The sequence below is a fragment of the Osmerus mordax genome, chromosome 16 (assembly GCF_038355195.1).
Source record: "Osmerus mordax isolate fOsmMor3 chromosome 16, fOsmMor3.pri, whole genome shotgun sequence".
NCBI lineage: Eukaryota > Metazoa > Chordata > Actinopteri > Osmeriformes > Osmeridae > Osmerus > Osmerus mordax.
In genome coordinates this window covers 10,587,400-10,602,243 of record NC_090065.1, presented here as the reverse complement: position 1 = coordinate 10,602,243, position 14,844 = coordinate 10,587,400, and the positions used below count along the sequence as shown (strand labels likewise).

Genomic DNA, 14,844 nt, shown 5'->3' with positions numbered 1-14,844 from the left:
TCCGAAATGTCTTTTTATAAGTAGTTTATATCCAGCTCACAGTCACCCTCACACACACCCTGTGTCACTACCACCCCAACTTCCCTCACCTGCATGTGTTGTTGTCGACAACATCACTTGTCACACTAATAGCACAGAGGGTGTCCCGTCTCCAACCCATAAATAAACAAGATAAGTCATGGGGAGGTCAGTTGAGTTGTGTAAGCTAAACTGTAAGGGAAACCCATAGGCTACTCATCATCTAAAAGGGAACGCACAGCTGGAGCGTTTCAAATGGACATCAATCACTTGCCTTTGGCGTAACTGGAGGTCCAGGGGGGTTGCTTGACCACCCCACTGGCCTCCCCTCATTCAGCGGTTGATCATAGCCTACTTTGCAAGGTAAAAACAACATTAATAAATGTAGTGCCCCCAGAATAACTACTGTCCATCTGACCATCTTAAAACATTTGATGGCTATGCCACTGCCTCTTTCTAACAGCTTACTCCTGAGATCTATTAACTTTTTGGGGTTCATCCACATCTTCCTGTGGATGATGTCCTTGAAGAAACGTGACTGGCTGCTTGTAGGCTACCCCAGGAGAGGTTGGCTGGAGCACATACAGAAGCAAGATAGTAGTATGCTAAACAGAAAGTGGCAAAGAGGGTAGAATTGCAAAACAACAAGGTGTACCCACCGCCAGTAGGGGTGTCAGGTGGTATACCTTTGTCATATGACTGTGGAACAAGATGCAGGATGCTTGGTGACCTACTGTGTGAATGGTTGAGGTCCCTGCTCCAACAGTTGGTGCAAGGTGGGAAAATATGCTACAGCACAGTGTGACAGTGTCGATCATCTTTGCATGACCACATGATAGTGATTTTGCAGTGGTTACTTACCCATGGTTGTATCAGGCAGTAGATGACATGCTGGAGATTATTTCTGAGTTTAAGGAGCGAGGACTCAGAGCCTAACTATTCTTCTGAGCATATGTATACTATTGTCTTAGTGAGCCTGAAACAGTTAGATCTGTTCCTCCTACTACTTACAGAAGTTCTGGGAGTGATACAAGGGTTAGTTTCTGAAATGATTCACTTCAAACTCCTTAAATGCTATTATTTGCCCACCTAGTTGACAGCGTGTGAACCAGAAAAGTAAATGTTTAAACTTTAGTGCCCAAGTTCTGTGAGAAAGTTTAGCACCTTTATCAATGATCTTTTGACAGAACCTCAGAAAGTGGTTCAAAAGAGTTCTTCTTGTTTGTGGTCAATTGTTCCAAGGTATTACTGTGCCATTGTCAATAGATGGATTGCTATATGAAGAGGAGGTGAAGGTGATCATTTCTGAACAGACATTTTGTGTCAAAACTCGCTCTCCAGAAGAGGGCAGCATAACACTGTAATTACGTTTTTACCCCGTTACTAGGCGTGGACACCGCATAATGCTCACGTTACTGCACTGTTCTGTGAACGGCATATTGCCTACTTTAGTGGCACACTGTGTAATAGAACATATAAAATATAAAATGAGGATCAGGATAATGATAGTGGATTGTCTAGGTACGAGTAGCCTAAACGTTTTAATTGATGAACATTAAACTAGGCTTACATTACTTATGCATAAATAGTATCGAATAGTCTAAACAGGCGTGTCAGATTGGTTTATCACTGGCAGTCAAGCGGCTAGTATGGGGCAGTTTGGAAAGGATTTCTGAGATAATAGAAACATTTTAGCATAAGCCCATAATGTAGTGAATTAAAGTGTTATCGTTTTTAGGTAACTATCTGTTTTGTTAGAAAATGTAGGCTATTGTAGGGCAAATAAACATTCACTAGTTCACTCTGTCAAAATAGACTATCCCACGAGGCTACACAACAATCAGTAGGGATTTAAACGAGAAATTTCCCGGAACACTCATCATTTACTACCATTCTTGAGGCTGTAAGCAATGATTTTACTACGACCACGCCCCCGCCAGTTTACACTCCTCACAGTCCGAATAACACCTCCGCGTAAGATAGTTCTATGTTTAACAGCCCATTTCTGTTAGATATGTCGACTTGTAGTTGTCAACAAGTCCAAAAAAAACTTTAAATGTGTATTTCTTGTTGATAAGTTTGTAAAATAATTTCTAAATAAACGACTTAGTATACTACGCATTGCACATTTGGCGGGAAATTGCACCGGGTGGCGGATGGGAGGGGGGAAATGCTGTAGTCTTAAAACCCGCGGGAGCAGCTGTTCGTAATCTTGCAGTAAATGACATTCAACGGGGTGGGATCGACTGCTGGAAAGAGAGACAAGTCCACGCTTTTTCTCATAGACACAGCATTGATACTAAGGATTTAACGACTGTGTGGACTAATCCTACTATTGGAATAGGCTATTGCTTTCCTGGACATCATTTGATTTCCCCTATTATAATCATAAGGGTTATTGCTGTCACACTGCTACGGTAAGTTATTTTTAGAAGCCCTATCTTGCGTTTTTTCGACAATTTATTACATTCAGATAGTTGTTTAAACAACATAGACTAATGGAAGTGTTCAGTGCATGTCTTAGTTGAACGGCTGTTATTACGGCTGTCAGCTGTTCCTTTTGCATATTAGTCTGTGAACGTCATTTCCATTTTCTCATTGTTTCTCTCATTTTAATGTCTTACAGGCACAATGCCGCAAGTTTCGAATATGGCCAGTAAAAACTATGACTACGACTACGACTTGGTTCAACCGTACTTCATTTGCGACGAGGAGGATAATTTCTACCATCCCCACCAAGGCCAGCTCCAACCACCGGCACCCAGCGAGGATATATGGAAGAAATTCGAACTGTTGCCGACACCACCGCTTTCTCCCAGCCGGCGCCCATCGCTATCCAGCCTCTTTCCCTCTACGGCAGATCAACTGGAGATGGTCACGGAATTTCTCGGGGACGACGTGGTCAACCAGAGTTTCATATGTGACGCGGAATATTCCAAGAGTTTTCTCAAGTCATTTATTATCCAGGACTGTATGTGGAGCAGTTTTTCAGCAGCTGCCAAATTAGAAAAAGTAGTATCGGAGAGACTTGCAACGCTACAGGCAAGGAGGGAATCTAGTCAAACGGGGGAGTCGAGTCATGAAGTCAGCACAAGTCCCAATGTCAGCTACCTGCAAGACTTGAACACGTCGGCTTCGGAATGTATAGATCCCTCAGTTGTCTTCCCTTATCCCCTTGCTGAGAATTCCAAACCCACCCAGACAACTTTAGTCTCGACCATGGCATTGCCTTTGGATACCCCTCCTAACAGTGGCAGTAGCAGCAGCGACAGTGAATCAGGTGTGTGTCTGCAACATATGTTCTGTTTAAACTGTCCGACCAACAGTATAGTTCAGTTTCCACATTCAGTGACTGGTTTTTAACCAACAATGCACTTTGGCTAAATATAGTTGTTTTAAAATGATGTAATTAATGGTGAAACGGCGTGTATGTGCCTCAACTGCTCTTGTCAGGCTTTAAGGTGTTAAATATTGCATGGGGTTTGCCATGTCACTGGTAGTTGCATAAGATGCCGTTCTCCCTCCCCTCTCTTTTCCCGAGTATGGGGGTTGGTTCTTGCACCTCACCATGCAATGCTCAGCTGAGTGGGAGAGAAGGCGGGGACTCCTGCCTTTTTTTTAAACGTGAATATTGTTCCAGCTGTAGTCTAAGCAGGGGAAAGAATGTGGTCTGCTGCTTGTCACAGCCGGCATGTGATTTAACCCTTTCTTTTTCATTCCCTTCTCAGAAGAGGATGACGATGATGACGACGACGAGGAGGAAGAGGAGATTGATGTGGTGACTGTTGAAAAGAGGAAGTCTGCGAGGAGGTCAGATTCTAGCGAGTCCGGCAGCACGGAGTACTTCAGCCCGCTTGTTCTTAAAAGGTGTCATGTCAACATCCACCAGCACAACTACGCAGCACAACCGTCAACGCTAAGCGAGCAGCCCGCCATCAAGCGGATTAAGTTTGAGAGCAACGGGAGGGTGCTGAAGCAATTCAGCCACAACCGTAAATGCTCGAGTCCCAGGACGTCGGACTCGGAGGATAACGACAAACGCAGGACTCATAACGTTTTGGAAAGGCAACGACGGAATGAGCTCAAGTTGAGCTTTTTTGCTCTAAGGGATGAGATTCCAGATGTTGCAAATAACGAAAAAGCCGCTAAAGTGGTTATATTAAAGAAGGCAACGGAGTGCATTCTCAGTATGCAGACAGATGAGCAGAAACTATTGACTCTTAAAGGGCAGTTGAGGAGAAAGAGTGAACAGTTGAAACACAGACTTGATCAGCTAAGAAATTCTCAGCAGGCCTAATGAGGGAAATGGAAGATAAAGGACTCGTGTTTTAAGGCTTGAACTAACTTGCTGTGTATAGATGTGGTGTTGCATGCAAATGCAGAAAGATGACTTAAGTTACCCTAGGTGACCACACACCTGGACTGGAATTATATGTTGACTTTCAATGCCTCACTTGAAACTTTCCTAGAGGTTTTCAATTTATTTGTATTTAATTATTTTTATTAAGGAGTTTTGCAAATTGCATAATTTAACTTAAAATGCTTTGTTTTTGTAAGTTTTGTATATAATACTCTCAAATGTATTGATCTCACATACATTTTATAAATCCTGTATGACAGCAGTCATGTGTCTTAACTCGAATTGATAAACAATGCTACAAAACAGCTTGTTGTAATGGGCACTACTTGTGCATTCATTTCTTCACTCAAGGCCTTTTAAATATGGTCACAGAGCCTCTACGTCTGCCTCTAGTCATGTGAACGGAAAAAATGCAGAATGAACTGCACTCCACATGATCTTCTAATGGGCGCACACACTCACAGACGCCCCACCTCCTCTCTAGACCACGCTGGAAGGTAGTGCACCAAGGAGGGGGAGGGGAACTGGGTTCACTCCAGTTCTGCCTGTAAGTTGCTCAGCTTTTGTCCCGTGGTTTATAGTCCATTTCATCAAGATAAGATTGTGAAAAAGTGTCAGTTACAGTTAACCAAAGAAAGTTGGATGCTTGTGTTACAGCTTTGAAAATAATTCTTATATAACCAGTACTCACTCCATGGCTCTGCTATCAGCATCCAGTTGGAAGGGTCTTAAATGACTAATCCTTACGTCAGGTGCTTGCCTGCCCTACATCCCAGACTGGAAGGAGAACTCGGGTGTAGGGGTTGACAAACTGCAAAAGGCTGAGTCATAATCCTGTATTAATACAATTTTCCAAAGCGCATCTTTATCTGCCACATATGTTTGTGAACTTTAGGATGAGGAAGTAAAATGTGGGAAAACGAGATGGTCAACAAACTAATTTTCTGTACTTGCTATTCTAGTCAGTTGTCTAGTGCGTTTTCAGGGGATTCAGTCACTTCATAAGGTGATTCAATCAAAACAAATTACAACACTAAGCTTTATGAATGTTTGGTCATAAAACCACTTCAGGCGAAATCAAATATTTTGATGCCAAATGTTCTGATGGACCGGAAAATGTAGGCCTATTCATTTTCTTTTGACTCTTGGCTCTGTCTAAATTCTTTTTCATCCTATCAGATAATAGCCCTCCAGGCCCATGTTTCAGTTTCGTAATAGTATATTACAACTACTTTTACCAGATGAAAGACCTTCACACTTCTCCACACCTCTTCTATAACTGGCCATTAATTAAAGATATTAAACCTGCCATTAATCTGATCAGAACACCTTAGTGTCTGCATCTGTGTTAGTGGGCAGGCAGCAGCTTTAGGTTTCTTAATACCCTGAATAACCTCACATGAAGTCATTGTATTGTCGGCACTCGGCACTCGTCGGCATACTGCTGGCTGATAGTCATTTCCTTTCATCATTTGCCTGAAACATATTTTCTCTCCACAACACCTCCCAGTTGAAAACTGTCTGGAAGACATCACTAAAATCCTGATTAGGGGCGTGGGCATGTAGCCCTGTCCTGACAACTTTCAAAATCATATAAAATATTTAGAGAGCAAATTATTCAAAGTTGTATTTCAACACAATACACTGAAGAAGAAAAAAAAAAAAGTTTAACTGGTCAGACATTGTAAGTCACATTTCATACTGAACTGATTCATGTCTGTCTTTCGAAAGGCTCCACATCTCACCTGTATTTACCCATGTAATTAAGTCAGTGTAAAGAGATATAATTTGATGAATCCCAGGTTGCAATATGCAACATGCAACTAGCAATATGCAATTGTTCTATATGAGGTCAGTGAAAACAAGAGGAGGTGGAAAGTGCATATGAGTTTGAGCTTGAAGACAGAGGGATTATCCAAAGCACTACTTTAAAATGATTTTCTGTAGAGGTCAGTCCTCATGCAAGATGGGGTTCTTGTCTATGGGGACATGGAATCGAATGGGTCATTTAGCACAGAGAACTAGCAGCTCTGATGGCTGATATCAATAGGTGGCTGTTAAAAACAAACACTCACATCATAGGGAGAAAAAGTAAACACAGCAGCATCGTCACACAGGTTTACCTACACAGTATGCCCATATTAATGCAGTAAATAAATAGTACAATCATATGAAATTACATATATGGTTGTCATGTTTTTGTAACATCAAATGAATGCCAATAAACGAATGAAAATGTATTGCGCATGATTGTCTTTTAAACACCTGTTCTCTGATTGATCAGACCAACGGTCAACATACCATAGCGGAGAGTTAAACTTTTGTCGAAATTTTACGGATGCTATTTGACTATAGTGACTAGTGCATAGCGTATGTACAGAAACTGTACAATGTTTTGAGAACGCGGTGTAACTTAATCGGTCGCTTCAGCTGCGGTCTAGCAGTTTGTCTGGTAAATCCATGACGTCGGACTCTAAATCTGACTATGTAAAAAAGTTCCGTGAGTCGCTTGTGCGTCATGAGCACATGGGAAATCCGAGCAGATCGTGATTTTAACCGATAGTTTATTTCTACTCCAAGATTCGGTGGAATATATGATATTGGTTAACAAAAGAATGGAGAATAAAGGTAAACTTGAGCCCCTTTCAATTGCTATAGCTGTTGTGATCCTTAAGTAGGCTATAACTTAAAAGGCTTTGTGGACAGCATGGCTTTCTAGTAATTATTAGGTCACAAAATGTTTGTCAATGATTAGTATATAATCATGACACCAAATTGATGATTGTAAATAATGTTAAAACACTTTAAAAATATGGATAACATTTCCTTACTTCACATCAATCCATAGTCTAAATTTTGAATTCAACATGCCCCTGAACCCTGGTTGTATAAACCAATACATTTTCAGTATAACCCTCTGAATTCATCCTCACATGAAATGTATTGAACATCACCTGTTTTGCACATTGCCAAAACGACTACCACATTGTTGGGAGGTGCTTTGTAACCATCCAATGTTCTGTTCCATTTTTACATCAAGTGAAAAATGTGGTTTGCTGGGTAGGATTTGTGTCTTGTGTGTCCTGTTTCCATAAAATCAACTCAGAAAACTGTGATCATAGTGGATTTCAAATGGAATCTGGCTCTATCTCTAGGTTTAATGTTCTGGTGTGTCACTAGATACATAGAGACTAGTTCTGAAAGTAAATTTCAACTATCCTTGCATGTGAAAATTTAGATTTATTTTCCATGTAAAGTAGAGTGGATTCTACTCACTCTCTGCCCGACTGGTAAACTCTAGTTTGCTGTACTCTGATGTACTCTGCTGCACTGTGCTCTGCTAAGCTCTACTCTACTCTACTGTCCTCTACTCTACTGTCCTCTACTGTCCTCTACTCTACACTACTGTCCTCTACTCTACACTACTCTGCTACTCTCTATCTGATGGGTAGTGTCACACATCCCTTTTACAAATGTATGAATATGACCTTTTTTTGGCTTTACATCTATGTCTCAAATTCACAATACCACATAATTTATCATTTGGGTGACATTCAGAGTGCATCCTATCAACACAACCTAAATTGTCCACGCTTGGATTGAGGAAATGAGGTCAAGCGCAGCAACCATTGTCCGTACTTGTGTGTACATGTGTGTTAAAAAGGTGGTCAAATCAGAGCTGTGAGTTATTGGAAAAATGACATGTCATTTGTCTTGCTTGTGTCTGCAAGTCTGTGCATATGAGTGAGTATGTCAAGATTTGCTGTATGTTTGTGTTACATACTCTATGCCTGCTTCGCATGTGGAACACTAACCATGTTTTATGACAACAACAATACCTGTGTGTATGTGTGTGCCACTGTGAGTGTATGTCTTGTCAATGCAAGTAAATTACTCACAAGGCAGTGTGTCACAGATGTGAGGGGGACCAGGTGGCGGTCCTCGATAGTAGCTGTTGTGATTGGAGCAGCTGCAAGGATTCAATTTGTCTTGATTTTTGGACAGAGGAAATTAAATTGTTACCGGGTTGAACTGAGCCATGTCAATGGTTGCGTCCCTTTTTGCCGTAACATATAATACATCATAGCACTGTCCCAATGTGACAATGCACTTTCCTATAATTCTGTCTCTCACAGTTATTAATGAAAGTCCATCTTTGTTATTAATCTTCAGGTCTTGCATAGTTCCAGAATGAGCATGTAGAATGTTGCAACTACTTTAATTTGGAAGAACCTTTTACTGACAATAGATTTTGAGATGTTGACCAGGACAGTCAATGCAACATCACTAAGTAATAGTAGTGTTGTCAGAAGTAATATTTTGATTTGACTTTGATTAAAGACCCAAGCACTGTTAAAAGAAGATGACCAGCCGGCTGCCAGTTCAATTTAGCCTTGAAGATGCATAATTAAGTTTAGAGATGGAGTGATACTTGGTTGTTGCATAATAGTTTTTTTTTTTTCAATAACTAAGACCAGCACCTTTTGGATAAAAATCTATAGAACAACCCCCAGATCACAATTTGAACATAGTGTGTTCAGCAGCATGAAGGTAGGCTAGGTCAACAATGATCTATATTGTTACTTTTCTCAAACACATTTCAGGAACTTTCCTTAAGCCATTTATTGTATACAATGTGTGCGTTGTCCTCTACTTTTGTTTAATATTCACACACACAGGAGCTCGCACACCTAAACACTGTGGACTACAAATCATCTAGCTAATCTCCTGCAAAAGCTTTGTTCTCATTCATAGTGGCCAATTTACAGTGGGTCATCTCAACATCAACAGAATGCAAGTGTGTGTGCATCAGTGCATGTTTAGGTATGCCTGCTCTTGAGTGTGTATTCACAGACCAAAGGCCTGTGAATAAGTCTGTATATTTATATGTACATCTTTGTGTGTGTGTGTTGCGTGTATGTTTATAAGAGCGATCCAGAGTGTAGGTGCTCAAAATGAGTTGGAGATGAGAAAAATTTGGTGTTCCATGGCATTCATGGAAAATATGCAGACACTGCTTCAATAACACAGATGCAAATCCTTTCTGTACAGCGTGCCTATGCAAAGGTGTGTACGTACCCTAAGTAGCTCCTGTCCTATCCTGGACCCCCTCCCTCCTCAGGGTGGCTGGGTCATTGTAAGGAAACCAAAGTGTTGTGAGTTAACGGTTATCTTTCTCTTTGTCAGTTAGTAAAACAATTCTCAACTCAATTCTTCACAGGTTTGGGAGTCAGCAACATGCTCTTCAGGTTCCCAATCACAATGGACACATGCCACACCAACACCCAAGACTGTAGGTAACTGCTCTCAGCCCTTTCTGGGGTTTTTTATTTGATCAATTTGTGTGTTTTAGGCACATTTCTGAAGAAAGCACAGAGACAATTCTCATTACCTCAGGCTCATAATTACCCATTCAACGATTCCTCTCAGAATTTTTATTGGATTAGCTCTTCTCATTGTTTCAATAAATACACATTTGGAAAGGCAAGCCCCGCAGAACTTGTTGTTCGGCTTCAGTGTTGCAAGCTTGTAAACATTTTTGCGAAAAAATTTACAGAATGGCAGTTCATACGTATTTTGATGTAGTTCATCAAAATCATTAATTCAAAATCATTAATTCAATCATTTGAAGGTATTCATCATCCAGTCTTTAAAAGTTCCTTCATTAAACACTTGTTTGGCAGCTCCAGAATTTGAAGACACTATTTGGAAAACTAGTAATAACCAATAAGGTTGTATAGCCAATGGCTCCCCAGAGATTTACATCATGGACCAACTCAAATCAGTCCATAGTCGAGAGTCAGTCCCTCTTGGTGGAGTCTTGATGGCCAACTGATGGTCATTCTGACCCTTCCCCCCATCCCCCCTCGACCATTACGCACTGTGTTGTCCCATTGAAAGTGATTCAGTCCCCCACCTCCCGGCTCTATCCGTCCCTCATAGCCCCATCCATCATGTGTAAAACGGAGTTAGGAGATTGCCAGCCATCTGGAGAAAACGATCCCATCACCACTTATGTCGTTAAGAGATGTCCCTCCATACACACTATCCACCACTCTTTCCCACATCACGTGTTCCTGTGCCTGATGAACTGACTGTGAGGTGAATCCTCTTGTGACATGTAACATAAGATGTGTTCAGTTTTTCCCTCTGTCTCTCTGTCTGCCTCTTTCTCCTTTTTCTTTTCCCCTCTCACTGTCACTCTCTCTTTCTCTCCACTGCTAGCCTTACCCTGCCCTTTCTCGTGCATGAAGAAGACAAGATGTGTCACACTACTCTGTCTTACACACTGACTCCATTGTACCGTTCCAAAGCAGCCATGTCAACAAAAATCCACAATGGATTATTGTAGTCAGATCATGTACCCAGTAAATATGATGACAATAGAGAGAAATATCACCTTCTGTAATCCGTAATCTCCTCTCGTTCATATTTGAACCCAAGGGCAGATAACCACATACTCCCTTACCAGGTATTGGACCTTTGTCCATTGATGTGCCGATGTTTTTGAACATCGGCACATCCATACTATGCTTTGCATTTCCATGAAAGTCCAGCTAAACTTCACACACCCCTCTGTTTGCTTAGTCAAAAGCAACAAACAAGAAGCATAACGGTGAATCGGTGTGAAATCCTGAATGTGACACCTTGTTTGGAGAGCAAACAAGGACGTTTGTCTACCCTCGCATGGGACGATTTAGGCTTTTCTTTACTGTGTCTTTGTGTGTGTCTGTTTGATTTGCAATAGGAGGACATGAGACAGCGTGTGTCGCTACCATTGAACATATGGACAAAGTTGGGGGATGGAGACATGGGATACCAGACCTCCTGCCATTTCCATTGACACCTCACAGCATGTAAGCCAATATGTCTGCCCTCAGGCAACAACAAACATTTTCCCTTGATTCATATTGACTAGATGCCTGTGGACTAGAGCATTTGGTTGTAAGGTGGGCAGTTTCCAGGATTCAAATGGATAGTGGTTTCCAGTAGGGGGAAGGTTCCCAATCCCCTAGAGAATAATCTGTATTCTTTAAGAATAATTGACCTCTTGAGTTGACTGAATGAGGGGTGTCCATCTCTTTTTTTAAGGCTTTCTACCTCCGAGTTTAGAAGGAACTGTGATTGAATGGACAGAGTTTCACTATCCACACAGCAAATAACTATCCCCACACCTGCAGGCTTATGTCGGCCGTAGACAACATTATTAATCAAGCTTTCATTTCAATTTCACAACTGAATAGGGTGTAAAATCCTTGCGAACCAAAGCAAAAATATGTTGGGGGTTAGCCCTATACGTTTGTCTAGCACTGCAGTTTACCTGAGTATAATGAATTTAAAGAGGTCCATAGTCCACGGTTGTTTGTAACAAGGATTGTACTATTAATAGTACATTAGTAGTGAATGTTGTAGCCACAATGAAAGACAATTACATTGTTTTGATAGTGATTCATGAATTCATTATTAAAACCTCTTTTAATAGCATAGTAATCAGGATTGTTCAAGAAAAGGAAATACAAGCCATCCAACACTGTGAGCAACACTGTAACATGAGCAGTACAGAAAAGTGCTGCTAAGGATTTGGTCAATGGACAGGAAAGATTTGAGACAAAGGATTCCCTTGAGAATGTTGAGTAATTTAGCTTTAGAAATACAGTGTCCACTTAGACTGATGACTAAAACATGGCTCATCTTTGTATTTCTGGTTGATTTAAGACCTTTTTTGGTTTAATGTCTCTACTTAATGTTGAGTATAATCATCCTTGCGTGACAGTCCCATTGTAATATGAGTCATATTTTACATTAATCATGTTACCTAAAACAAAATAATGTCTAGAGTTACTAACATATAGTCTCAATTAAAAAGTAAAAAGGAATGTGTACCCATGTAAAAGCAAGGGATCATTTTCAGATGTAGAAGGTCAAGCAATATATGTGGTAAATACATTTTCAGAACATAGTCACTGTGGTTGACACTGTCATACAGTAGAACCATAGCAATACAGAATGCCAGCTTTTGTTCAGACTGTCAAGAATTGGGTCGGAAAGCAAATAAATGTGTCTGGAGGACCTTGAACTCATCTGATGTCACAAATTAAGATTGTGCGCCCCCCCCCCCCCCCCACACACACACACACACTCACACATACACACTCTCGCACACACACACACACACTTCCTTCTCAATTAGTCATGAGTGCTGCTGGGGCGGAAGCTTGGAGGAACAGGAGCGAGCCAGATCAATTATGTCAAATGGCTTCTCTAATGGACTTAAACTGATTAGGTATGTGTGTGTTTCTATTTCAATGGAAGTGAGTGTGTAGGATTATTTAGCTGAATTGCATGTGTGTGTCTATTGTATGTGTGTGTGTTCTGGCCTTAAGGGACCAATTGGATTTCGCTCCACACTAACTCGCATGCCATTCTCTTTTTTCCTCCAAAAACTATTTTTAACCCTAGACATTCAAGTGTAACTGAGTTGAATTGGTTAATCATACACCTCAGTATAAATCCCCCCCACTCACACCATCAGAGAGCTAGCGTTTCGGTGGCACAGTTGGTGAAAGCGGTGTTTATGTGAGGTTGTCATTGTGTTTGTAGGTCAGAGGGCCTGAGTTCAAACTCCGGTGTGGGCAAGATCAGGAGGAAGCAATACTGACGGGTGACCAACAACACCTGTGACAGGGTCAGGTAAAGACATCACTGAGAGACCTTGTGCTTCCTGTGTCCATAAAAGCTCTTTGATGGAAGAGCTGTAATAGTTAACTATTCCTCCTAGTATTGATGTACTTTATGGCCTTGCAGGGCAGTTCCATGGTAGTTGAGAAGAGCACATTGTGAAATGTCTCTGCACTGTGCCAAATGCTCCATTTGGTCACCATCAGTAAACTTTTTAACCCTTGTGTTATCTTCGGGTCATTCTGACCCATCAGTCATTGTGACCCACCTTCGTATTGCGACAAATTTACCTCATACAAAAACAAAGTGAAGCATTTTCTTTTAACTGTCGGGCTGTCTCAGACCCCCCACATTGGAATGGTTAAAAGAAAATAATTTTTATTTGTTTTTGTATTGGGTAAAATTGGGTAAACACAACGATGGTTCGTTATGAACCTTTGGGTCATGTGACCCGAAGGCAGCACGAGGGTTAAGAGGGTCCCACCAAAGAAATACCTCAAAACAAATCAACAGCTCATTTGACATTTTATGATTTTGGTGTTTGTGTTATTTACTTTCATTTTCTACATTAGTTTATGATGTGTGCGGGTTCAACAATAGGGACAAAGAGATTTGGACAATTTCACAATACCAGAAAATAATAGCAGATATTGGACTCCAGGTCTACACAAAATCCTTATCTCAACAACACAAAATTGTATAAGAAAATCAATATGATCCGACTCTATGTACACACACACTCATGTTGGCACACACATGCACATCCGCTTCATTGTGCAAGGACACACAGTGCACACATTACTTAGGCATGCATACCTCACATGCACACACAATGCAGACAAAAGATGCACACACCCTTAGTAACATACACAAAACCTTTACGAAAAACATAGTCTTTTTGATCAAACACTCCTAACATAGTCCACATAAATTAGGCCGGGGGTTTGTGATCCACACTCACTTACACACATTGCACACAGGCAGACAGTCAGTCTGTATGCACACAGCTGCCTCCAAGAGTCACACAAGTCCCCTCTCCTCCCCACACTGACCTCCTCAAACGCCCTTAACCCCAGGGTCGACATCACTTCCGGTTACTCAGCTCCTTTTTTGCCAGGCAGATAGTCATTTCGTCCAGAATGGCTACATTCCCGACAGCTGAGCCCTCCCAGGGGATGGAGGAAGTAGGAGGGGCCAAACCACCAGACCTCTGGCAAGTGCTTTAAAAAGTAAAGAGAGAGGAGAAGAGGTCATAAAAGGGATAGACATAAGGTCTTTATAGCTCTCCAAAGTGACCTGACAGATTGGTTTTGCCTCACTGTTGGGACCCATGTCTATTGGGACTGCACTATTAGGACCAATGTCCCAACATTGATGCTAAATGCTGAGTATGTACATTCTTTGTATAGTTTAGGTTGCAACTATAAACCAGCCAAGATAAAAGCCCTTCAATAATACGTAGTTCCACTTAACAACAGTACATAGCTTTTTTTCTTTAAGGCATGTCAGTTTGACAACATTGGTAACAGCACAGCAAATCCAGGAGTGATAAATTCTTGTGCTAGTGTAAAAAGTACTTGAGAATGGTATTTGCCTGTGTTCATTAAGGTTAACACTCACTCTTATTAAAATTACACCCAATCTGGAACTGAAAATGGGACCTATTTTCATGAATAAGATTAAGCAGACATCGCTGATTTAATTCAACGGTAGATCCCACAGGCCACACAAATAAGGTGGAATTTGGAGAGATAATGACTTTTTGGAGAGGTCTCTCTTGTCAAAGG

General features: G+C 41.1%; 1 protein-coding gene and 1 long non-coding RNA gene across 3 annotated transcripts in view; both read left to right on the top strand.

Moving 5' to 3' along the window:
- The first annotated feature begins 2,245 nt into the window (after nucleotides 1–2,245).
- Nucleotides 2,246–4,640, top strand: mycb (MYC proto-oncogene, bHLH transcription factor b). The gene is made up of 3 exons (XM_067253185.1): nucleotides 2,246–2,435; nucleotides 2,645–3,298; nucleotides 3,747–4,640. Exons 2-3 carry the CDS (start codon nucleotides 2,650–2,652, stop codon nucleotides 4,313–4,315), a joined length of 1,218 nt encoding a protein of 405 aa, XP_067109286.1. The 5' UTR covers nucleotides 2,246–2,435; nucleotides 2,645–2,649; the 3' UTR covers nucleotides 4,316–4,640.
- A 2,289-nt stretch (nucleotides 4,641–6,929) lies between these two features.
- The window catches only part of LOC136959339 (uncharacterized), a 54,456-nt gene continuing 46,541 nt past the window's right edge, over nucleotides 6,930–14,844 (top strand). Inside the window, exons 1-3 of one of the 2 annotated variants that reach the window (XR_010878731.1) lie at nucleotides 6,930–7,006; nucleotides 9,600–9,671; nucleotides 11,127–11,235. This is a non-coding gene — a long non-coding RNA (uncharacterized lncRNA). Of the gene's footprint in view, nucleotides 7,007–9,599; nucleotides 9,676–11,126; nucleotides 11,236–14,844 lie in introns of both variants that reach the window. The other variant, XR_010878730.1, reaches the window with a different exon arrangement.

Bases quoted from the DNA above. Each gene is read 5' to 3' on its own strand.
- mycb (XM_067253185.1), top strand. From the start codon at position 2,650: ATGCCGCAAGTTTCGAATATGGCCAGTAAAAACTATGACTACGACTAC. The intron at 3,299-3,746 runs GTGTGTGTCTGC...TTCCCTTCTCAG, and splicing joins CAGCAGCGACAGTGAATCAG to AAGAGGATGACGATGATGAC.